At 37.9% G+C, this 25,483-nt stretch overlaps 2 protein-coding genes and 1 long non-coding RNA gene across 3 annotated transcripts in view; 1 reads left to right on the plus strand and 2 right to left on the minus strand.

The window, feature by feature from the left end:
* Positions 1-15,709, minus strand: part of LOC127527212 (uncharacterized) — a 32,657-nt gene extending 16,948 nt beyond the window's left edge. Inside the window, exon 1 of the long non-coding RNA XR_007934520.1 lies at positions 15,651-15,709. This is a non-coding gene — a long non-coding RNA (uncharacterized LOC127527212). The remainder of the gene's footprint in view (positions 1-15,650) is intronic.
* On the plus strand, positions 9,666-20,691 carry LOC114647949 (acidic mammalian chitinase-like). The gene is made up of 11 exons (XM_028796667.2): positions 9,666-9,785; positions 9,992-10,021; positions 12,657-12,858; positions 12,942-12,998; positions 13,097-13,262; positions 13,646-13,770; positions 13,861-13,984; positions 15,512-15,697; positions 19,599-19,718; positions 20,095-20,236; positions 20,335-20,691. Exons 1-11 carry the CDS (start codon positions 9,761-9,763, stop codon positions 20,604-20,606), a joined length of 1,449 nt encoding a protein of 482 aa, XP_028652500.1. The 5' UTR covers positions 9,666-9,760; the 3' UTR covers positions 20,607-20,691.
* A 3,823-nt stretch (positions 20,692-24,514) lies between these two features.
* The window catches only part of fmoda (fibromodulin a), a 30,687-nt gene continuing 29,718 nt past the window's right edge, over positions 24,515-25,483 (minus strand). The window contains exon 3 of the mRNA XM_028796668.2: positions 24,515-25,288. Coding sequence (XP_028652501.2) covers positions 25,137-25,288 — 152 coding nt within the window. The 3' untranslated portion in view covers positions 24,515-25,136. The remainder of the gene's footprint in view (positions 25,289-25,483) is intronic.

Below are 25,483 nucleotides of genomic sequence, written 5' to 3' on the forward strand. Positions count from 1 at the left end.
TGTTTCTGTGGACCATGTGATGGACGAACAGGGAATGATAATTCGTGGGTGTTTCATATTAATAGGAAGAAGAATTTTATTATTATTATTTTTCAGATTTCCTGTGCCATCATTTTGTAAGCTTTGAACATTTTGTGTTATAAAGACATGTTGCATTGTTGCTCCCATGCAGAAGGCATGATTTATAATCTCTTTATGCTGCAGTTAGCACAGTGTCTGAGATTATGGATCCAAGCACAAAACAACTTCAGTGCTTGACCTTGTTAGATGGATTTTGACTTTCAATTCATTGTAAATCGCCTCACGACCCCACAAATGCTTTTGTGTGTTCTTTTGGGGACAGCATGTCTTTGGAATTCTGACTCATGGCAGTTCACCTCTCGACTTTGTTGTCAATTCATGTTTAGGGTTTTCTTTTGGTAACTGATTTCTGGCTATTCACATTTTAGCTACTTGTGTGGTTTTCCACTTTGACTTTGATGATCATTTCTAAGACTTTCATTATCAACTCTTGGAACAGTTTCATGAACAAGTGCACATCTCTCAGTCTAGTTACCCAGTGGGTGGTAACTTTGCTTCTTCCCAGTAGTCAATTAAGAAGTGTCAGCTGGGCAAAATGATTTCAGACTACTTCAAAATAGAATGCGGTACTAGACAGGGATGCCCTGTGTCACCACTGCTATTTTCAATTGCCATTGAGCCACTGGAAATTCACTTTCAAAATGCTTATGAGATAAAGGGGATTATCAGAGAAGGGCTTGAACAGAAAATACCACTATATGCAGATGATATTGTACTGTTTATATCAGATCAACAAAATATTGTGCCTGCAGTCCTAATAGCACTAACAGAATTTCAAAAGATTTTTGGATTCAAAATTAATATGAATAAATGTTTGCTCTTCCCAGTGAACTCTCTAGCTCACAATATTAGATTAAACACCTACACTTTTATCATCGCAGATCAGTTTAAATACCTAGGGGTAAACATCACGAGTAAATATAAAGCTTTTTATCAACAAAATTTTGCTGTCTGCATGGAAAAAGTTAAGCAAGACTTGCAGAGATGGTCCACCTTTCATCTCACTTTAGCTGAAAGAATTAACACTGTCAAGATGAATATCCTTCCTAAGCTAATTTTTCTATTTCAAAGCATTCCCATATACATTAACAAATATTTTTTAAGAAATTAGATTCAATCATAACCTCATTTATTTGGAATGCAAAATATCTACACATCCAAAGGGCGACCCTACAAAGACCTAAGGCAGAAGGTGGCATGGCACTACCTAACTTTCATTTTTATTACTGGGTGGCAAATATACAAGCGATAAAAATCTGGACATTGACACAAATACATGAATACACAGCAGCTTGGTCCGCAATAGAAATAAAATCCTGCAGTACTTCTTTATATCCCTTACTTTGTACCGTAGTAAATACGAGTTATCATCAATATACTAACAACCCAATTGTGCTTTACTCACTCAGAATATGGAATCAATGTGGGAAGCACTTCAAGATAGAGAAGCTTTTATCTTTGGCACCACTGCACGATAACCACCTTTTTCCACCCTCTCAAACGTATGTAGTTTGTAATGTTTGGAAAACATTCAGGATTAAATCACTTAGAGATCTGTACATAGACAACGTCTTTGCATCCTACAAACAATTACAGTCCAAATTTAACTTCCCAGCAATGCAATTCTTCCACTACCTCCAAATCAGAAACTTTGCTAAACAAAATCTACCCAATCTTCCTCACCTCCCACCTACTTGTATTCTGGAAGAAATATTGATCAGTCTCGAGGACTCAGGCAGCATTTCTGTAATACAGTATATAAAACTATTTTAAAGTCCCTTCCTTTCAAAGATCCCACAGTACAGTGGGAAAAGGATCTCTTACTCAACATTTCAGAAAAGGAGTGGACGGAAGCCATGCACAGAATTCACTCAAGCTCCATATGTGCAGAGCATACTTAAAATCTTTTATCAAGCACATCTGTCTCATTTAAAATTGTCCAAAATGCTTCCAGGACAAGATCCAACCTGCGAACGTTGCAATTGAACTCCAGCCTCATTGGGCCACATGTTTTAGGCCTTTACCAAATTAACATCATTCTGGACCAAAATCTTGAAATGCCTTTCAGACAGCCTTGGCATCACAATCCCTCCTAATCTATTAACAGCCATGTTTGGTGGACTCCCAGATGGGCTTAAAGTGGAGAAGGACAAACAAACTGTAATTGCCTTTACTACACTATTGGCACGTAGACTTATCTTGCACAACTAGAAGAATCCAAGTCTATCTTTTTAAAGTCAGTGGGCAACTAATGTTATATACTATTTGAAATTGGAAAAAAACAACAAATTCTCACTTAGAGGATCTGTTCAAAACTTTTTTAAAAATTGGCAGGATCTAATTAATAACATTTTAGAAAAAACACTTAATTTGGGGAAAAGGATTTTCTCCCCCTTTTTTTCTACTCTTAAACTCTTACTCTCATGGGTGGGGGTTGATTGGAATTTAGTTTTGAGAAGTTTGACTGCCTTGTATAGAGTGTTACTTGCTTTAAATAAATTCAATCAAATGTTAATAAAAAAAAGGGTCAGGTGGAACTCAAAAAGTAGGTGGGTGTTGTCTATGCTGTAGTCCAGCAAATTACCCTGGATAAAGCAACTGTCACAGCGTGTGCTTTGTACATCTATACCCATCCCTGACCTAAATTATATCTTATGTTATAATACTTGAATGAATCATGAATCATTAACTCACCCATGGTGCCAACCTCTAAGATGTATCTTAGAATTAATTGTGCTGGCAGGGCAAATAAAGATCCTTTAGATAAGATAAGAATAGCAAATGGAGAACAGAGAATAGAAAAATAATGAATAGAATTATCAAAACAAGAAGCCAGAGGTTTTCATCTCCTTCCTCACTTTTCAACAATAGAAAATGTTTCTGAAGTTACGAAAAGAATGTTAGGTAGCTCTGATCTTGGCTGCCAAGGTTCTGGTGCCAATATTTTAAGTTATACAAAAGCAATAGCGTAAAGAAATGAAAGAGTCACTCATTCATCTCAAGTCCAATTCTGAAATCTTCATACCTTCCTCAGTCATTTGCAAATTAATTTTTTCCACCACACCACATTGTGTGGCGTTTCACTCACTAGAGATGAGATTTTTTTTTATTCTTTTTGTTAAATTATATTGATTATATAGTTTACATCACAATGAGTAAGTTATAAGTCAGTCAGACATTCATCACTACAGTACAGCACATCTTATTTAAATCAGATCAGATACTCCATTTGCTATTCAACTAGAAAGCATAAGAAGAAAAGAATTAATATGAAGTAATCATTTAAAGATATGGGGGCATCTAAAAGGTTTGTAGAGGTTCAGCAGTTTAATTAATTGAGGACAACATTAATAAATACCCGTCAGAGTCTAAAGAGTTTTTGAACTATTGCTTGATTTTTTTTTTAAATTTTAATCTGACTTTTTTTTCCTTTGTGTTTGAGAGGGTGGGTTAGGATTCTTCCATTTCACTAAGATAAGGCGACGTGCTTTAGCAAAGTTTAAGTTATGATAATGTTCCATTACTTATTACTTCAAACAGAGCTGTAAGAGGATTAGGAATTAAAGTGAATCCAATTCCATCTGAAGGATATTTTATTCAAAACGGGACTCAGCAGGGCACATGCAGCACAAGCAACCATTGAGTCAGATGTCTGACGACTTTCACTCATTGCACTACGAATAGTCTTTGATGAAAGAGATGTATGTGATGTACAATTCAGGGGTGAAGTAGACTTTGCTCGGCACACATTGATGAAGTGCATTTTATCAAGGCTTGACTTCTATTCATTATCTGAAAATGTAATTGAAAGGTCTCGCTCCTAAAGCTCCTGCACATTATCTAGAGGCACACGTACGCTCTTTTTGAACACACTGATAGAAATGCTTTATTTAACTTTATCACAACTTGATAGTATAATTTCCACAGGAGACTTTGATAGAAGGTTAAAAATGTCAGCCTGGATTCTTTCAATAAAATGTCTAACTTGCACGTAGTAACAGAAATTTCTGGATACATGGCTTTATTTAAGGAACAGCTGTTTAAAGTTTGAAAGTATGGTGTAAACATACTGTAATAAAGACAATAAGAATGATAAAAGATTTGGGGCCCCAGCTGGGAAAACCCAGTTTAATGGAAGGTTGAGTTTAACTAAGTTGGGTCCATTCGTGCATCAGCCAGATAGATTTGTGCCATCTGCTTGCTGCAGGTGTCAAATGACAACTGTTTTCTGTTTCTAGATGGTTTCGTGCCATCTTCACCAGAAGGCAAGGACTGATGACTGCTTGGACATACTGTAATATTTCCTCCACCCTGGGGGATAGGAACTGTAGCTATTGTTATAGAAGGTGTACAGTGGATTCAGAAAGTATTGAGACCCTTTCACTTTCTGCATACTTTATTGCCTTGAACATTTAATTTCAAATGGAAAATTTGCCATTCTTGCCCATCAGTCTGCACTTATTCATAATTACAAAGTAAAAAATGTTCTCAGATAGGTTTGCCAATTCATTAAAAATCAAAGTATTCAAAACCCTTAATTCAGTACTTTGTGGAAGCAATTACAACTCCATGTCTTCTTGGGTAGGTCCCTACAAGCTATGCACACCTGGATTTGGGCAGTTTATTCCATCTTTCCTGGCAGATTCTCTTACGCTGCATTAGATTGGATGGGAAGCTTCTGAAAACTGCCAACTTCAGGTCTCTCCACAGAAGTGCTATGTGGTTTCAGCCTGGAACACACAGTGACACAAGAGCACACACTGAGTTGTCCCAGTGACCACCCAGCATTGTCTTGGCTCTATTCTTCAGGTCATTGTCATAATGAAAGGTGAACATTCACACCAGTCTGAGGCTATGTGCACTGCCGAACAGGTGTTCTTCATAGACCTCTTTATATTTGGCCGCATTAATCCCTTAAATGCCAAAAGTTTCTCTACTTCTCTACTTCGATGGGCCCTTGAGCAAGGCCCTTAACCTGCAATTTCTGTGTAATAACACAATTATTGTATGTGCTGACATGCTTATCTACAGCTGTGTTTTCAGGATGATGCCTGCCACATAGAGAGCTCATAATTACTCTCTCGACTCCCTTTGCTGCACAACAGGTTGAACCCGATATATTCACTCATGACATTGAGGACACCTGCTCTTCTGTTCTGTCATCACTAGGAAAAAGAGCACTAAAGTCATAGAAGGCTTTCTAGAAACACAACAACTCACAGCCTACAAAATAGAAATGATGTCACTCATATTTTCCCTGCAAAACGCTTCTCTGAAAATGCTGGGAAATGTGAGATATGTGAAAGTAAATAAAAAAACAAAAAAGCATAAAAACATTTGAAAAGCGCTTGAAAAAAGTGTGAAAAACTCTAAACAAACGCTGGAAATTAACAACAGCCAAGTGTGAATGGGCTCATAGTCTTTCTTGAAGCTCACATGCATGACTTTAGTTCTAAGTACCTTTCACAGTGTATGTTAAATATTGCGTACTTTAGGGATAGTGGGCACATATATGATTGTTTTATTAAGGGTACAATTGGCTACAACATCACAACAATAAAGCGCCCCCAGTATTGGTGGTCTACTCTGAATGAGTGTTGGAGCAGAAGGTTTGTGCATAACTGGTGGTAAATGAAGGAGTGCAGAGAAAACTAATTAAAGAGGAATTACAACAACAACAACAACATTTATATATATAACACATTTTCATACAAAAGGTGTAGCTCAAAGTAATTTACAGGATGAAGGAAGAGAAAAAAAAGAAAAAAGACAAAATATAAAAATAAAATTAGACAATACTAATTAACAAAGAATAAAGTAAGGTCCGATGGCCAGGGAGAACAGAAAAAAAAAACAAAAAAAACTCCAGAGAACTGGAGAAAAAAACAAAATCTGCAGGGGTTTCAAGGCCACGACACCACCAGCCCCATCTAGGCATTCTACCTAACATAAATGATCTCAATCAGTCCTCATGGTTTTCAGGCTTCACGTGGAAGAATTTGACGATGATGACAGTCATGTGGACCTCTGGCCTTTAATCCATCAATGTAGGGACAGCACGGTGCTTTGATCAGGTGGCGGTGGCGCAGATCGCCACCACAGAAAACTGGACAAAGAACAATAGAGAAAGAAGGGGTTTGTACGTATTGCGGAGCCACCATGAATGATATTGATAATTAAATGCATATACAGAATATCAGGATTAAACTAAAATGAAGCTATGAGAAAGCCATGTTAAAGTAATGTGTTTTTAGCAGTTTTTTAAAGTGCTCCACTGTCTGGTGAATTTCTATTGGTCAGCTCCTCCAGATTTTAGGTGCATAACAGCAGAGGGCCGCCTTGCCACTTCTTTTAAGTTTAGCTCTTGGAATAATAAGCAGACACTCATTTGAAGATCTAAGGTTACGATTTGGAGTGTAAGGTGAAAGACATTCTGAAATATAGGATGGAGCGAGATGATTTAAGGCTTTGTAAACCACAAACAGTATTTTAAAGTCAATTCTAAATGGCACAGGTAACCAGTGTAGTGACATCAAAACTACAAAACTACAAAAGTAGATGTGTTTGGACTTTCTTTTCCTAGTTACGATTCTAGCAGCTACATTCTGCACTTGTTGCAATCGATTGATGTCTTTTTTGGGTGGTCCTGAGAGGAGTGCGTTACAGTAATCAGTAGGATTTGCTCTCCGCACAGCTAACCAAGTCAGAGTCGTTTAACTTCTTTCTCATTCTTTCTGCAGTCTGGCAGTAAGTGCTGTATATCTGAAACCCAGCAAAAGTTAAATAGCGCCCACCCCTCTCTTAGCTCTAGATGTGTGAAAATTGAATTTCTTTTATCTGTGGCCTCTTTGTGTTCTAAATGAATGATGATACAATTGTGTGTAATTTTTAAAAGAATTATTTATTAATATATATCTCAATGCACTGAATAGGAAATGAGAATTTAAGGGGATATTCAGTTTAACAATGTTAATTCTCCCCTCTAATGTAAGATGAAGACACGGCCAGCTAATAATGTCTTGATTGACACTTTCCATCAGGTCGCTAAATTAAATTTGAATATGTCTTTAAGTTGTTGTGTAATTCAAATTCCTAAGTATGTGAACTACTATAAGATAATTAAATGAAATCTGAGCAACTTTAAATTGAAGTGCATTGCTATTAACAGAAAGTAATATATTCTTGTTCAAATTAATCTGGCAGCATTAGATTTTTGAGAACTCCATCAATGCTTTTAGTACACATGGTAGTGTGCATTTATGCAAATATACGGGGTGCAAATCCAAAAATATCTAATGCAGTGAATGCATAACCCCATTCAGTTCAATTAAAAGCTTTTTCGGCTTTCAAAAATAGCAAGACCTCAAGAAAACCCTTGGTGCTGGATATTACACAACATACATTAAAGATTTCATAGAAATTATCTACCAAATATTGTTTGATTTTGTGAAATAATAGAAGGTATTTTGTTTGTGAGAACTTGAGTTGGAATCTTAACATCACTGTTCCATACTCCATTAGCTTACTGCTACAGCTAACAATAACCATAATAATAATAATACTACATTCAATACATACATGAGAGAATGTTTCCATCCGATGATTTCAACACTCCTTTATTCCAAAATGACTTTTCCATATGCAGGAGAACAGACTGGCAGTAGGGCAGTGGCACCAAGAGCCACATCCAGATACCAAGAAGAGAAGCAGAGAGAGTTGTGGTCAGCCGCACTGCACTCACCTGTCCACCAGTTGTGTAGTGCGACATTTCCAGAAACATATTCATAGTGCGGTATAATTCACTACAACAAAGATCTGCAGTTTGTCACTAGTTGTGATGATCGGCTCCAGCATTTGCGAGAGTCAACAATCAATGAGTGTTCAGACAGAAGTACCATGGGTGCAAGGAAAAAAGGAAAGTGGATGTTTTGGACCATACAAATAACAGGAAGGCTTGTCTGTTTCATGTCTTAAATCTGTCATGCCATGACAGAATGAAAAAAGTAAGAAGATGGGCCAAGAATGTGGAAGAACTAAACACACCTGGAAAAGATTCATACAACCACCAGTTCTGAGAGACAGTAAAAGAAAAAATGAGAAAAGACCAGAAGAATTATAGTCAGAGAATGCGGAAGAGGTCAAAACCAGAAGATGATAAAGTCTAAAACCAAAACCAAAAAGAGAATGTTAAAGGAAAGGTAAAGAACAAGAGCAGAAATTCAATCACCAAGAAGGACAAACATAAAGTTCTTTAGCACAGTGAAACAGGGTTTATCTGTCAAAATTAGATCCTAAGGAACCTCTGAGGATGATCTTTAAGCCGTCGCTCCAATGACATCACCAACAAGCTGCTGCAGAGCATTCTTGGAACCTCTGCCAGAGAGACAGCAAAAACACAGCTGTAAAATAGCATTCCTCTTCAGGAAACAATAAGGCAGTGTGGTAAAACACAGACAAAATATGAACAGGTACACCAAATTTTCAGAATCTTTGAATGTCAAAACCCCTATAGATTGTCTGGAATGTATTCAGAGGGGCATAAATAGTTAATGACAGGGTCAGGTAGCATGTGAATTAGCTGTCAAAATGAGGTGAGCTTGCAACACATTTGCAATTGCAAAAATTTCAAAACTATGCAGAAAAGTAATGAGGAAGTCATGCAGTCTGTCATCGCATGCGATTCATAGTCATGTAATCTGACATCCTCACAGTCCAGGAACTGCAGTTGTTAAGTGTGACATACTCTCCAACTCAAAGTCACGGAGTGTGAAGCCACTCTTACAAATAACATTGTAAAGAGAAGAGGAAGTTGAGAATAATTGTTAGACAGAATACAAAAAATTTTGTTCCTCAATTAATTCCATTACTAGATAACACACTTGCAACATTTCGTCAAAGGCAGAGTAAATCAAGGATTGAAAGAGCCTGAAAATGCCTGAGGTGATGCAATATCCACTTTTTGCTCTTCTTACCATTATAAGATATCTTTTCAATGTAAGGCTTTTCAATCAGAGAAATCATTGTATGCTAGGTGGTATGGCTTGTTTCTGTAAACCTGCCAGTGCCTTAAAGTGTAAAAAATATTCTACGCATTAATGATTTATGAGTTGCTTCAAAAAACTTAACATAATGCATACAAAATTCAGTATAAATACTCCTAAAAACTAATTACAAGAGAAATCGGATTTAACTGCTGTTTTCAAGTTGATTCTTAGTGGTAGTTCGTGGCGTTGGTTACAGATGGAACAGTAATTTTTTCAATACTCATGAAATGAGTCTTAATCTGTAATAGTTATTACCGAGGATGAGTATGGGAGTAGGGTCTTTATCATTCAAAGGAATTGTGTCCCACAGAGCCCTTTAGTTTCAGTTTTCCTCCCTACCCTATATTGTAATTTCTATATATGGAAAAGAAAAACACAACATTTCTTCAAACAGCTTCGAAGGTTAGAAGATTTCCAGTCCACTCAAGGACATGAGTTTGTGCTGACTGACCTCTAAAGTCCAATTTTTGCCGTGTCAGCAACTTATATTCACTTTTTAAAACAGGGAACAATTTTATCACTGCTTTAGGCAAACAATCGAGGGGCTGGCTTACCTAAAAATAGGAAAGGTCGAGGTGTGTCTTCAAAGTATATAAAGGGGTATTGAGCAATTGTTTTTTCGCACAGAGCTTAAGATGGGTAAGCTGCTGATCTGGACTGGTGAGTACATGTTAACTTGTCTTTCTCTTTATTCTGTTTAAGTAAAACTTATATTGGCTTCAAAATTAACCATTACTTCAGTGTGGGAGGTGGTAGAATTAAGATGTGTCTCTGCTGGCACAGACATCATTAGCACTTTTTTTCCTTTACTTACTACTGGTGAAAGTTAGAGTGACACTAATAATTTTTCCATTTATCTGCTTCAGGTTTGGCCTTCCTGCTGCACCTGCAGCTAGGTGAGTACTAATCTGCTCTCTAACTTTCTCTTGCCAAGATCAGACTGCTAAGTCCACTTGACAATGTTCGATTTCTAGAGGTCACCTCTCCTTACAGCACTTTTCTAAAATTAGATTTCCCTTAAAGTGGGATTTGATAAAAAACAAAATAGTCACAGTGTATAGATGGCAACAGAAGCCGAATATAAAAGAATATCTAGAAATATTGCATACCTGATATGCCAAAGGCGGCAACAAACCTACTGTAAATGAAAATAAAAAAGCAAAAGATGCATATATTAGTTTCAAACATGAGAACATTTGAGTTAGTGATCTAAATTTAAATGATGATAGTAAGTAATGCAGTAGTGTTTTAGTCATCAGGGGTCACAAATCTGAGTAGAGAGCACTAACGTTAGTCTATCAAAGTTTCTAACTATCTATGTTTAACCTTTGAAAACTGAAGAGCAAGCCTGCGCAGAAGATCTAGTTGAGGTTCCAGGCAGCAATCTGGGCCGTGTTTGAAAGACTCTTTCCATTTTTTGTGAAAAGAAATTTGAGGAGAAAGTTACTGGAATACGTTCAATATATAAAGCAAGAATGGCAAAGCAATTCATCATTAATAGGCATTGACTGGAGACTAATTCAAGTTCAAGTTCTAAGTTCTTGTCACATGAACCGAGTATAATGAAATTCTTACTTACACATTTGATCAACATACACAAGACGGCAAGGATGTTGCATATTTTTTAAGTCAAAGGATGGGAACATTTTATAGTAGTCAACATGTAACCTTTGGCTTCTTTTCATTTTGTGCACCAAAATGAAGAATAAATGATGTTTAAATATGACTATAACGAATTCATTTTGTGAAGATTAAGTATGTGATCTATAAATTATATAATATTTCATTTTTTTCTGCAAATTACTAAAAAATAGAAAAAGAAAATGAATGTGTGAAGCAATGCGCAGAAGACCTTCAAATATCTAAGCCAGTGGTTCTCAATCTGTGGGGTGGGCTCCCCTAGGGGGGCGCGAAGTAACAAAAAGGGGGGCGCGAAGATGTAAAAAAAAAAAAAAACAAGAATCAAAACTATGAAAAACACATCTACTGAAACTAAAACAAAAGAACTTAAACTACATTCTGATACTAGAAAAATAAATATAGAGTTAGATAAATGTCGATAAAAGTTAAGTAGGTATAATAAAATATTCATCTATGATATATCATTAATTAAAAAAGAACAAATTGGTATTATTGGGCTCCTTTCAAAAAAACGTTAGGTGGGGCGCGATTAAAACTGTTATGAAAACTCGGGTCGCAAATATTTAAAGGTTGAGAAACGCTGATCTAAGCCATTAATATTCTGTAGATATCAAGAGGATAGTAGCTGGTGAGCTGAACAGCGTACACTTAACCAAAACTAATCTTCTATTCTTAAGTCCAAAAGTATCCATTACTCATTTTACTCTTACGTAACAAGACCTTACCAAACACTTTTTGGGTCTCCATAACACTTCCAAAGACCCATTAGAGTGTTTGTTCATCTCTGCAAAGTGGCCTTTAAACAAAACTTCACTTTGGAGTGGTCTGAGGTGGCTTGACTGGGACACATTTCTCTTGATATTATACATTAGTATAAGATCTGTGAGCCCTTCATATTAAGAAGTCATCATGTTAATACTCCATATTGTACAGAGATGAATAAGTGTCATGTAGATCAAAAGAAGCCTTTGTTAAAGTCTTGTTACATAAGTGGAAATGAGTAATAGATGCATTTTTGCAGCACTGAAACTAAAAAGTGTTACCGATTCTTCTTAACAGTTAGAGAGCTACTCTCTGAGAAACTTATTGGTGGTACTGGTGAAAAGAGAGAAGCATGTGCTCTGGGGGAAGCACTTAGTTTGAAAGCTTTTCTTGAGTGAGTAGTGGGCTCTTGAAGATAACGCCAATGCAAAAGAGTTGGCTGATACTACTATTGAGGAAATATGGAATTTACTGTATAAAGTACAGAAAAAACAGACAAGAACACTATAGAGTTTTGAAGATGGTACTAATTCTTCTGGTAATTCTTACCCACATTAAAAACCTTTCAAATTGTAGTCTTTTTATATTGGAGAATCAAATCTGAAGTCCACTTTGATGCTTTTGAAGTGGTTGAACATCTAAACATTTTCACTGAACTTGGTAACTTGTCACTGGTGAGCTGTAAAGTAAGACTAAACTTAAAAGTGTTGGAGGGATATAAAATAACACATTACTGAAAGAACTCCACATTTCCATTCACAATACATAACCCTTTCTACCACAGGTTGATGAAATTCATGATAGGCACATAAGGTAAACAGAAATAGCTATAGCCAGGACATTACAGCTATTGTGAGGATGTTCAGAAAGGTCTCATCCACATTCTGAATGTTCAGTCTATTTAAACTGGTGAACTACATATATACAGTCCTAAGTGTCCAAGTGTTATTGGCTAGAAATTCTCTGTAAATGCTTCTTTTAATAGCTACCTCCTATAGTTAGCTATAGTGACCATAAAAACCAAAATACATTTAAAAGTGTCATGGAGTTATGATGTAATACATGACTGGTAATACTCTTGTGGGACTCTGCATTTCCATTCACATGACCTAACCTTTTCTACCACAGGATCGTCCTACATCCTTTCATGTTACTTCACTAACTGGGGCCAGTACAGACCAGGAGCTGGGAAGTATTTCCCCAAGAACGTCGACCCATGCCTATGTGACATTATGATCTATGCATTTGCTGGAATGAACAACAACCAGATCAGCACCTATGAGTGGGATGATGCAACCCTCTACCAGCAGTTCAACGGCCTCAAAAACCAGTGAGTAAAACTATTAAAATGAGATAAGAATTTAGGCAAATGATGAAATGTTTGATTTAATCATGAACCCCATACTTCCATAGGAATGGGAACCTGAAGACCTTGCTGTCTGTTGGTGGTTGGAACTTTGGAACAGCTAAGTATGTTGTGACTTTTCTTATCTTCTAGCTTTATTTTCAATCCAAACTCAAACACAGTCTGATTGTTTGTTGTCCACCTTCTTATTCCCACATCACAGATTCTCTGCCATGGTCGCCTCTTCTGCGACCCGCCAGACCTTCATCCAGTCTGCGATCAAGTTCCTCAGGGGCTACGAATTTGATGGCTTGGACATTGACTGGGAATATCCTGGCTCCAGAGGCAGTCTCCCTCAGGACAAACAGCTCTACACTGTCCTTATGCAGGTATTGTTATGTTACCAGCAAAGAAAAGTCATTTAAAATAACCACTTTACTCAGTAAAACCACAAATGTCAATACTTGGGTGACATATTTTCCTCAAAGATCTATGAATGCAGACAATTCATCTGTCCCAGCAGGGGCAAATGCATTTTTATTTAAGTCTGCTTGATGCCGACACATTACTTTTAATAGGTACATTACAAATAAAACAAAAATGTTTTTAAATATCATCTTCAAACAAATTAATGTTCCGCTAATTAACTACAATATTAAACTGCAAACCAAATACATGTATTCCCACACAAAACTAATTTCCACTACTATTCCATTGAATAGAAGATCAACACCTTCCATTCATTTAACTTCCACCCCATTCTTACTTTTAGGAAATGCTGGCAGCTTTTGAGGCTGAGGCCAAACAGACCAACCGCCCTCGTCTCATGATCACCGCTGCCGTGGCTGCTGGAAAGTCCAACATTGACTCTGGATATCAGATTGCTGAGGTTTCTCAGTGAGTACAGCACTGCGTTTATATTCAACACTAAAATAAAAAAATTGATGGCCCAGTGATCTGAACTTAGTCCCATTAACTTTGCACCAGGTACCTTGATTACCTCAATGTCATGACCTACGACTTCCATGGATCCTGGGAGACCCAGACTGGTGAGAACAGCCCACTGTACAAGGGACCCGCTGACCAGGGTAGCTACATCTACTTCAATGTGGTGAGTAAAGCTGGGGAGAACTAGTCCACAAATAAATACATAAAAACAAAATTGTTATCAAATATTTAATGCTTTAATGCATCATCTAGAAGTCAGAGAATCAATACGTCAACCTTTAATTTGTGAAATGTGAAGTAAATGATACAATATGACTATAAGGTGACCCCAGGTGAGCATTATGGTCATCTACAATCATTGATAAAAGTGATACTCAAAGAAAGAATTGTTTTCAGGAGATATTAAAAACTAATGATCTTTCATGAATATATTAATCCATCCACCCATTTTCTGAGCCCACCCACCCATTTAGGGTTGTGTGGAGCTGGTGCTTATTATATATATTTATGTATACTTTAAATTTAAATGGAAAAATAATAAGATGGTGCTTATCACTTCTTAATCAAGAGATAATAGAGAGGCATAATGGTTTGTGTCTCAGAATCCTGGGTTTGTACCCCGTCTCATGTCATGTGATGGCTTTGCCATGTCTGCATGGGTTTTTTCTCTCTCAAAGACATACATCTTAGGTAAGTTGTTAATTCTAATTTGACTTGGTGTGAATGAGTCTGTATGTATGTGAATGGTCTTTGTGATGGACGGGCACCCATCCAGGACCATTTCCACTTTCTGTCCAGTTCTGTTAGGATAAGAAGATTAGAAAATGAATAGTTAGATGGACATTTTCCTTGCTGTATTTAAGGCACATGGTTAGAAATGATAAGTTTACCTTAGCATGTTTTTCTGGTGGATTAGTAATAAATAGTATTGAAAACATGCTTGATGTATATTTGAAGATTTCATACATTTTATATATACAGTAGATTTCCACATTACACTGTACCACAATTGAAAAAAAATATAAAAAGTACCCAGACTGTAAAAGGAATTCAATTGGATATCTTCCAATAAAGTAAATTTTACAATTTTAGATTTTTTTTGTTTTAATATTAAGACATGTTAATAGATAAACAAAACAGGTCATCTTTTCAAGTCAGCCTTTCCTAATGCATTTGTTCATATAATTGCTGAACCCTCTTAATATAATGGTAGTTATGTGGGGGCAGGTGTTCAGGGGCTAGCCTCTAGCATTTTTTTCCATAAAGAAAGTATTCCTGAACAGTACACCAGTTCATTCGGTGGCCACAGTCACCAAAACAACCACACTTGCCCATAACAGGTGACCTTAAAGAAGCCATTTATTAAACTTGTGTTTTGAGATTATGTGAGGAAAATGCACTACCAGGAGAAAAGCTTAGGCATAGCCAGACTAAGAAGCTAGCCGCATAGAAGACATCAATGGACCAGAATTTTAAATCACTTTTCTGAAGCATTGAGACAGCAGCATTAAGTACTGCGCCTCTCCAATGTCTTTTTGAACAATTTAATTTAAATTTTTTGCTATGTCTAAATAACTGCTTCATACCTGTAACATTATATCAGTTAAAGTTAAGAAATTTCATGGATGTATCTTTTTATAAGAATGATTTTTTTCTAATCTTCTTGCATACTGATCTTTCTTCGTACCAGGAATATGCCATGAACTACTGGAAGAGCAATGGTGCTCCAGCTGAGAAACTGTTGGTTGGCTTCCCCACCTATGGACACACCTTTGTCTTGGCCAATCCCTCCAACAATGGCGTAGGAGCTTCCACTACTGGACCAGGACCTGCTGGCCCCTACACCAGGCAATCCGGCTTCTGGGCCTACTATGAGGTGGGTCCCTTAGCCCTGTCATTCATTTGAATGTGGCAAGGTGCACTAAAAAAACATAAGCCAATGATTGAATGAAATAGATGGCATAAAGAATATCTATTACATTTTCCAGATAGGTGGAAAAAAATAAAGAATAGGATTATATGCGCAATAGCTAATTTTAAGATTGCCCCTTGGATGAAAGAAAAAGAATTAAGAGTAATCAAGTGACATAAATTGCAAGAAAAATGAAACATAATGAATAACTTTGCAAGATCACATCAAATTTGAGCCAAAGAAAAAATAGTTCTTTGAAAAGGGCCAGAAAATCAGCCTTCTGCATTGTTGATAGACATATCCATCCATTTTCTACTGCTTATCCAATCCAGGTATTGGGTGCTGTAGTCTAAGCAAAGATGCTCAGACTTCCCTTTTTACTGCCACCACCTCCAACTCCCCCCCAATACTAAGGCATTACCAGGTCAACTGGAATATATTATCTCTCCAACGTGTCTTGGGTCTACCCCGAGGTTTCTTCCAGGTTGGACCTGCCCAAAACACCTCTACAGGGAAGCATGTAGGAGGCATCCTAATCTGATACCTCAACTATCTCAACTGACTGCAACTCTAATTTGAGATCATCCCGAATGTTGGCACTCCTCATCTTATCTCTAATTCTGAGCTGAGATGCCTTGCAAAGGAAGTTTATTTCAACCACTTGTATCCACAATCCAGTTCTTTCAGTCACTACCCAAAGTTCATAGCCACAGGTGAGAGTAGGAATGTAGATTAGCCAATACATTAAGAACTTTGAAGAGAGCTCTTTTTTCACCTTGATTGACCAGTGCAACTTCTCCATTAATGTCGACACCACTCTGATCTGCCTATTTATCTCTTGCTCCTTTATTCTCTCATTTGTGAGCAAGACCCCAAGATATTTAAACTTCTCCCCAGACCTGGAGTATGCACTCCAGTCTTTTTGTGTGAGAAACATGATCCAAAACTTGGAAGTGCTAATCCTCATGCTGACCAGTTCACGCTCAGTGGCAAACTGCCGCAGTGTTCACCTGCGGTCACCAGCTGATGAAGCCAACGGGATCACATTATTTGCAAAAAGCAGGGATGTGATCTTGAGGTTACCAAACTGGACTGGGTATATTTTCTAATATTAAAATATGAGTAATCCTAGAGTATCCAACAAGTACCCTACACTAGGCATTCCAACATCTGGTCCTACTATGAGGTGGATCTCTTAGCTCTGACTAACAGATATGTCTGAATGATTTTCAGATGTATGATGTCAGAGTCAGTTGATTTATCTATGGTGAAATGTATGGGGAGGGGGCTGGCAAAGAGCAATCTAATATTTGGGCTTCCATGACAGTTCATACTAAATCAAGTCAAACCCAACCCAGAACAGAAACACCATCTCCTGTAGACAGGCCTTGAAGTCATGTTTTAAAGTAAGCACATATTGTCCAGGTGAGCCCCAGAAGCCAGGTAAGCTTGTCATGTGGACTCAGCATCTTAAATTGGAGATTAGGGCTGTGTGCAAAGCTAGTCAGGTCACAGACTTGGGTGTGACAGGTCTAGATCTTGGCAGCTGAAACTGGCTCTTGGAGTTTATGGAGGGGGTGGAAAAATACCAAACAAAGTGAAAAGTAAAACAAGTTCTTACAGGATCACAAGAAATTTGAGCCATGATGATAAACTGTTTTCTCAGAATCTCATTGCCCGAAGAAGGGGCCTGAGTTGCCTGAAAAGCTTGCATATTGTAATCTTTTTAGTTAGCCAATAAAAGGTGTCATTTTGCTTGACTTTTCATAACATTCAGAATCTCAAGAAAGTCAGCTCTGAGTTGTCTTTCTCTCTCCTTTTTTACAATCTGGCCGTGGTTCTACAGTTAACTGATGGTTAGACGGTGTTGTTTTTCATTTATGTTAACTAGTTTCTAATTTGTTTTTGATGCATTTGAACATATCTTTATCCTGTATTTAGTCAATGGTTTAATCTATTCTTCCATTTTTCCTTGAAAGTAGCTGCTGCACTCTGTGCCTGTACTTGGTAAGGAGTGTTGTGTGAGAACAAAGTATTTTGTACTGCCCTGTTGCATCTCTGAGGCGGCCATGATAGAGTGGCCATCTAGCTTGTGTTTTGTTTTGTTTGTTGTATATACGCCATTCTTTACATTCATTACACACCCAACCTATCTGGAAAGGGTCCTCTCTCTGGATTGTCTCTCCCAAGATTTTTTATATTTTTTCCCTGCAAATTTGTTTGAGTTTTTCCTTGTCTTCTCTGGAAGTCAAGGCTGGGGGACCCATTGAGTCATTCCTTTTGTAATTGTTGTTGTTGTTGTTGATAGGCCTATTTATAGGTAGCTCAGTATGTGTAATTCTGAAATATCACCAAGCTATGACACATTTCAGATTTTACAACAAATAAAGATGACAGGAGTGTTGTGTCAAACATTAGGAATCTTGATGCAGAAGAGAAACAGAAAAGCTAAGAATTTACTTTGATTCCTTTAAAGGTTTTGATATGGCATCCATGACTAGCTCTGAAAGCACTAACATTACAAAACACTTGCTGGGCTTTTAAGATGACAACACTCCTTTAGACTTTTTACAAACAATTTCTAGACTTTCAGTATGGTGTTGATTTGTTGTATCCGTATGGAGTTCAGGATCATTGTGTGGGAGACTCATGAAATGGATCCACCCTACTGACCAAGTCAGGCGTGAATGTCATTGTGAACCTCGTAATCCTTGTGTGCAACCACCGTGACACTTGTTTTAATGAAGAAAAGTGAAGATTAAAAAACAATTATAGACTGTAATATAATTTTTCTTGAATATACAGAGATATTTGGAATTTACATTCCACCTATCTTTTCTCATCATCACATGCTGATACAGCTGTTGACTGGTGAAACCATTTCTTCTTTCTTTGTAATGCTCATACTGCTGGCACACTTATGCTCACATACAGTATGAGAAATCAACTCCTGGTCTGCCTATTCCTGTTTTCACTGGTGTGTAGCAGTGGTTTGCCTGTGGGGGGGCTCCACTGCCAGCTGCCTCTTCTGCCATTCTCTATTGCTAGGATATGCTAATCAAGCAGTAGTCACTAATCGGCAGAGCAGAAGAAGTCAAAGGAGAGTTCAAATAGTGTTGCTGCTCTAGCACTTTGTATCTTGAGCTTCACAACACTGAGCACCTGCAGTGTTTCTAGCATTCCAGTTTTTCTAATGTTTTTTTCTAATGGGTCCCATTTTGGGAATTCTTTTAGTGAATATTTGTCTGTTGATGCGTTGACATCTATGTCTAGCCACATGAAGCAACTTGATTCCCAGTGGTCCAATTTTGTTGAAATTTGGCCCACTTATTCTTCGTCTGTTGATGCGTTGACATCTATGTCTAGTCACATGAAGCAACTTGATTCCCAGTGGACCAATTTTGTTGAAATTTGGCCCACTTATTCTTTATGGAAATTTGTCTCCATGTTATTATTTGTTGAGCTATTTGGAATATAGTATGCTGTACCTGTTCCCGAAATCTCAGAATCTCCCATTGAAAAGTGCTGGTGAACTGGCAAACTTGTCTTTCTTATAATAGACATACATTCTGTGAGTTTACTGTTTCAATTTTACTTGAGAGCGGTGATTTTACCTCAGCAATAAATTTAATGGACAAAATGGCTAAGTCCCCTCTGTTAATTAGTTTGGAAATTCTTAAAACAAATTTGTATCTTTATATGTACTCTTTCTGTAATTAGTAGTTCGTAAAGTTGCAATTGCATTTTACTTGTGAACGTTTTTTTCGGGTTCTGCACCTGTACTCAGTGATGTGTGCTATACAAAAATAAAATGAATTGAAATTAATGCTTCTTCTTACATCTTCCTCTTTCTTTGATTCTTTAGATCTGCACCTTCCTCGGCCAGGGAGCGACTCAGGCTTGGGATTCTGCTCAGGACGTCCCCTATGCATACAATGGCAACCTCTGGGTCGGCTATGACAACGAGAAGAGCTTCAAGATCAAGGTGGGCATTAGCACAAACTGAAGTGTACTTTTGTTGAACTCGAAGGAGAGTTTCACTTCAAATATGACCACTGGACATTGAGAGAGGAAACTAATGTAAATGATCAAACACCAGTAGGTCCTTAGTAGGATTACATCCGGCACATTCCAGACATTGCAGAGAATGGTTGTGCTAAAAGTCTTATCCTTTGTGGCTCTACATCATCACAAGTTATCCCTAAATTTGTATTCTTATTTTTTCTCTTTTTCTTTCTACTTCAGTACAGTCAATCTACCAATTTTAAAGCCAGATACTTTTATTTACCCTTATTCCGGAACAGGGTTCGATTTTCAGCTCTCAACACACTCACTATTCTTCTTTCTGCTTCCCTCTACAGACTAACTGGCTCATGCAGAACAACTTTGGAGGTGCTATGGTCTGGAGTCTTGATCTGGATGACTTCTCTGGCACATTCTGTAACCAGGGCAGGTACCCTCTGATCAACACCCTGAAGAGCGCCTTGGGAATAAACACCTCAGGTATGTTCATGCAGTGCTCTCCGCTGTATACATGTGAGGTGTGCTGCTAGTTAGCAGGTGTACCTGATGCTTCCTTTTGTGTTGTTTACCCTTTTCAGGTTGCACCGCCCCCGCCAACCCTCTGCCCCCAATCACCCAGGCTCCCAACCCTCCAGCTGGTGGCGGAAGTGGTAGCGGAGGCAGCAGCAGTGGCAGTGGAGGAAGCAGCAGTGGAGGCAGTGGATTCTGTGCTGGTAAAGCCAATGGCCTCTACCCTGATACCTCCAACAAGAACCATTTCTGGCACTGCATGAATGGTGTCACCTACAACCAGAACTGTGCTGCTGGCCTGGTCTTCGATGCCAGCTGCTCCTGCTGCAACTGGCCTTGAGCACAAATCAGATAGCCAGTGTTTCTGAATGGTGTGCATCATGACCTGCATGTCAAAAGAGCCTGATATGTTCAAATAAATGGAAGAATACAAAGCAACCCTTACTTGTCAGTGTCTTCTGTTGGGTACAAACTTAACCTTTTCACCTGGGGTCTCATGTTTCTCAGACTTTGATACATCCTTCATAATTTAATATTAGTTGCCACCACTTAAGTATGGGCATACTGTACATACAGCATTTTCTCTATTTGGAACAATCAAATGTATATTTTGAGTTTCAAATCATATAAGGAATTAACATTCTAAATAAAAGGAATATTAGCCTCATTAGCACAGTAATATGATATCAAAATGCTAGGACAGCTTCCTTCATGACACTAGCAGCTTGCTGATCTGCACAAGCAGGCATATCATCTGCTTCACAAACATTGACATCTCTTCATAATGTTCTCCAGGTCAAAAGAGAACCTTTTCAGAGCTACAGCAAGGATCCATACACTCACGAGACTTGAGCACAGCAATGCTTCAGCACTGAAGATTCTGGAGTACCCAGTTGGATTTCCAACAAATGAAAGAATGTTTTTCTTGACACAGAATCTCACAGACACATAAAATAAATTACCAAGTAGTGTGGTGGAAAGTGGTACATTAGAGACTTTCAAATCTCGATCTTAAACAGTTTTGGAGAAGCTAGGTGAATAGGACGGATGAGCTTGTTGGATATCATGATTTTTCTAATATTCTAATGTGATGCATCAGTTATTGACGCTACCTCTTACTTCCAAAGAACTGAGCTTGAATCCTGGTTTGGTCACTCTTTGTGTAGAGTCTGTGGATAATCTACTTCTCTGTACTGGGTTTCTCTATGAAATCCTTCCTTTGAGACATAAAACCGAGGTACTGACTCTCTGTGGTCACAAGCAATCCCTGTATTCTTCAAAAATTGTATGTTGTACCCTGATGTCCTGGCAAAACTTGCCTATTATGACCTTGTGTATTCTGGCTCCGTAATTCTTATCTGTCTCCAATTGACTCAGGGCCATCTTAATAGCATCATAGGCCCCAGACCAAAGCAGTGTGCTGGGGTCCCTGTTTTTACAGCAAAAGGGAAACATACATAGACATCAGAAACATCGTGGGCCCCTATGTTCCTGGGGCCCCAGGCAGGTGTTCATTGTGCCCATATGTTAAGATGGCCCTGATTATTGACTATCACTACTTCATCACCTAATAGCTAATGTGTGTTGAGTGCACTAGCACAAGAATGGCTGCCATTGCATTATCCACGTGGATGCTACACATTGGTGGTGGAAGTGGTTCTCCTACTGTTCATGTAAAGTGCTTTAAAAAGCAGGAAAGCACTTTAAACTGCAAATCTATCTATCTATCTATCTATCTATCTATCTATCTATCTATCTATCTATCTATCTATCTATCTATCTATCTATCTATCTATCTATCTATCTATCTATCTATCTATCTATCTATCTATCTATCTATCTATCTATCTACATTATATTTCCTGCTAAACCCATGGATGAGCATATAAGTTTAATTGTTACTTTTAAACTGAGTATTTAAGTGAAGGTACCAAACAACTGTGTCCTCAGTGGTATACAGCCAAATAAATTAAAAGTAAGATTAAAATCAGTGTCCACTGGATCACACATTAAAAAAGCATCAGATACATTCAATATAGAGTTTTATTTACAGTACATATCACTTTAAAATGTTGTCCTGCACATTTTTTCCAATATTTTTGTCTAAGCTTCGAACAATTTTCAAGTGAGTTCTAAAATGGTAATGACAAAAACTGGAAATAGAAGAAAGATTTCTTGATCAAAGGAAAATCTCTGACAAGCCCGTCTGTTTTCACAATTCTCATGACCTTCTGTTCCCTGGCTCAGTTTTATATTTAGTTAATGATTGATGTCACTGAGGCTGTAGCTAAATAAACTGGCCATCTCCTCTGTCACATCTCAGTCTGGGATAGAGCAGCACTCAGAATGGATATGGCCAATTGACACAAGAAGCCCATTCACTTTGTCATTATGGGTTATTGAGCGTAAGTTAATGGGCAAAAATAGCAAACTCCCCCATTTAAAATTAAATATCCAACACAATAAAGTGTGCAGAAAGTGAAGGGGTCTGAATACTTTCTGTAAACATTGGAAGTGGATGGCATTGTGGCACAATGGTAGTACTCATATTGAACACATCCAACTAAATGGGTTTGATTTTGGGCCTTTGTGGTCTCTGAGGGGATGCAAGGATTTTCGCTTGGTATTCTAATTTCCTCCTCACCCCAAAGATGTTCATATCAGGCTGAGTGAGAACACAACGTGGGCCGGTGTGTTCATTTCGGGTTAAAGTTGTGCCTGTTACTGTTGGGATCAGCTAAAGCTCCCCATTGACCTGCACTCCAAAAAGCCTGTTATAGGAAGACATTGTATATGGCAAATAAAGTGAATTTTCATTATCATTATGTTACATATAACAGTTCTGTTTTTGCGTTTATAAGAATTATTATGGATGCATTGAAATCACTTCAGTTTTTTTTTGTCCAGCACCTGCTGAATCTCCAGTATGAGAAAACTCCCACATACGACATACCATTCAACTTGTCTTAATGTCTAGTTATGAAAAACATTACAATTTTTGGGGTTCTCCTCTGTTTTTGGCCCGCTAGACTTAAAAACCCTTATTTTAATCATTATTTGGACAATATTTTGTGCAGAAAATTGCATCCTTATGATAAAGAATAAACAAATAAGTGTTTTCAGCTAAAACAATCAGAAATAACTGAAGTTGTGTAGACCACATCAACCAACACCAAAGGTTCACCCCCTAAGTGATCAAAGTTACTAATTTTCATAAAACTTTGAAAATACTGGCATCAGTAATATAGGCATATGGAGTATCATTTTATGCTATTTTGAGGTTGAGGTTATTCATGAGTATGATAATATTTTTGATATTTGATTCTTCACTGGTGGTCCCAACACTCTTAAGAGCCACTCTCAGAAGGTTAAAAGTGTCAGACTTCAGACACAAGCCCGTGGGGTATCGTTTTGGACTATTTCAAGGTCGGTGATTTCAAATATAATGTTATTTTGATTTTTGACCCTTTACTAGTGATCTGGTACTCTATGAACCTCCATCAGAGGGTGAAAATGACAAATTTCTATTACAATTGAGAATATTTAGGCTTTAAACATTTAAGTTAAAGGACAAATTTGAATATTTGAAATATTAGACAAAACTGTTCTTGTTTAGGGCGGCACAGTGGCGCAGTGGGTAGTGCTGCTGCCTCATAGTTAGGAGACCCGGGTTCTCTTCCCAGGTCCTCCCTGTGTGGAGTTTGCGTGTTCTCCCCGTGTCTGCGTGGGTTTCCTCCGGGTGCTCCGGTTTCCTCTCACAGTCCAGAGACATGCAGGTTAGGTGGATTGGCGATTCTAAATTGGCCCTAGTGTGTGCTTGGTGTTTGGGTGTGTGTGTGTGTGCCCTGCGGTGGGTTGGCACAATGCCCGGGGGTTGGGTGGGTTTGGCTTAAGCAGACCCCCGTGATCCTGTAGTTTGGATATAGCAGGTTGGATAATGGATGGATGTTCTTGTTTATTATGTACTTCTACCTCATGAAGTAAATCACTGCATGTCTTATAAGCATCGTGAATGATGGTGTCTTACACCATTGCATTAAAAAGTCAAATAGTTCTATCATTTCCTAAACTTACACAAAATATTCATAATTGATGACTGATTGTGTTAAGAAATGGATCCTATTTAATCTAAATATGGATTATAAATAATTAATATACAGATTTTCATAATGGCTGATTTAAACCACAAAAATTCTAAATGTGAAAGCAGACAATAAATGAAAAAAATACATGGATGGACCTGATTGTTTTTAATTAAAAATGTTTTATTCAGTATTTATACAAATACAGTAATTCATTTATAGCACATTAGTAAGTTAGTCACTCAAGTAATTAGAATCCATACAGTCTTGACTAATTGGTGCTTACAAATGTAACATAACATAACATATTATTCTCAAACCCACGTAATTCAATTTGTGATCAAGGGTTTCAAAATGTTTAGAGTTAAAATAATTTTCAAAGTCCGCCAGTTGCATATGGGTTGGATTTTCTACAGCAGACTGTTTCCATATATGCTATACAAGACTTAAGTCATATTCATCCATTGACAAGAGTTTCTGATTAAAGTTAGACGTATGATCTCCAGGTGTCACCTGTGGTGGTGAGGGGTCACAAGTGCACACACAGACACAAACAAGATTAGTAATGATTAATGGGCCTCACACAAGTGATAGATACTGTACATGGCTCACCCTCCGTTCGCACACGCCTTCCTCACACCACATATCTTTTCAGCTATGGGCAGCAGTGGGTGTAGGTGATGGCCCAAACGTGGCCAATGGGAACCCATTCACACATAAACACTCCCACTGCCATTCCATACCCTCAGCTTCAAGTGGGTTTCCACCCAATATTACCCATCATCAGCCTACAAATCAATGACAGCAGCCAGGCGCAGACAGAGGGCCGTTTCTGGTGGGAGGGCACTCAGGGGGATGGAGTTTCCGTCTAGCCGTAGGACCCTCAGACGCGAGAAGTTCATTATGTCCACCACCTTACAGAAGCTGCCAAGTGAGAACTCTGGAAAGGAAAATGGGGAAAGGAGGAAAATAATCATCAGAGGTGGGAATCACATAAATAAGACAAAGTCAATTGTAACAAAATTGTATATTTGAAACCATGCTTAGAGACACTTGGAACAATGGAGACACACCGGGTGGTGCTGAAATGTCAATGTCAATTTATTTATATAGCACATTTTAAACATCATAGTAA

The sequence above is a fragment of the Erpetoichthys calabaricus genome, chromosome 3, assembly GCF_900747795.2.
Source record: "Erpetoichthys calabaricus chromosome 3, fErpCal1.3, whole genome shotgun sequence".
Taxonomy (NCBI): domain Eukaryota; kingdom Metazoa; phylum Chordata; class Cladistia; order Polypteriformes; family Polypteridae; genus Erpetoichthys; species Erpetoichthys calabaricus.

Coding starts and splice junctions, on each gene's coding strand:
- LOC114647949 (XM_028796667.2), top strand. CDS start 9,761: ATGGGTAAGCTGCTGATCTGGACTG. Junction 19,719..20,094: donor AGAAGAGCTTCAAGATCAAG/GTGGGCATTAGC, acceptor TTCCCTCTACAG/ACTAACTGGCTCATGCAGAA. Junction 20,237..20,334: donor CTTGGGAATAAACACCTCAG/GTATGTTCATGC, acceptor TACCCTTTTCAG/GTTGCACCGCCCCCGCCAAC.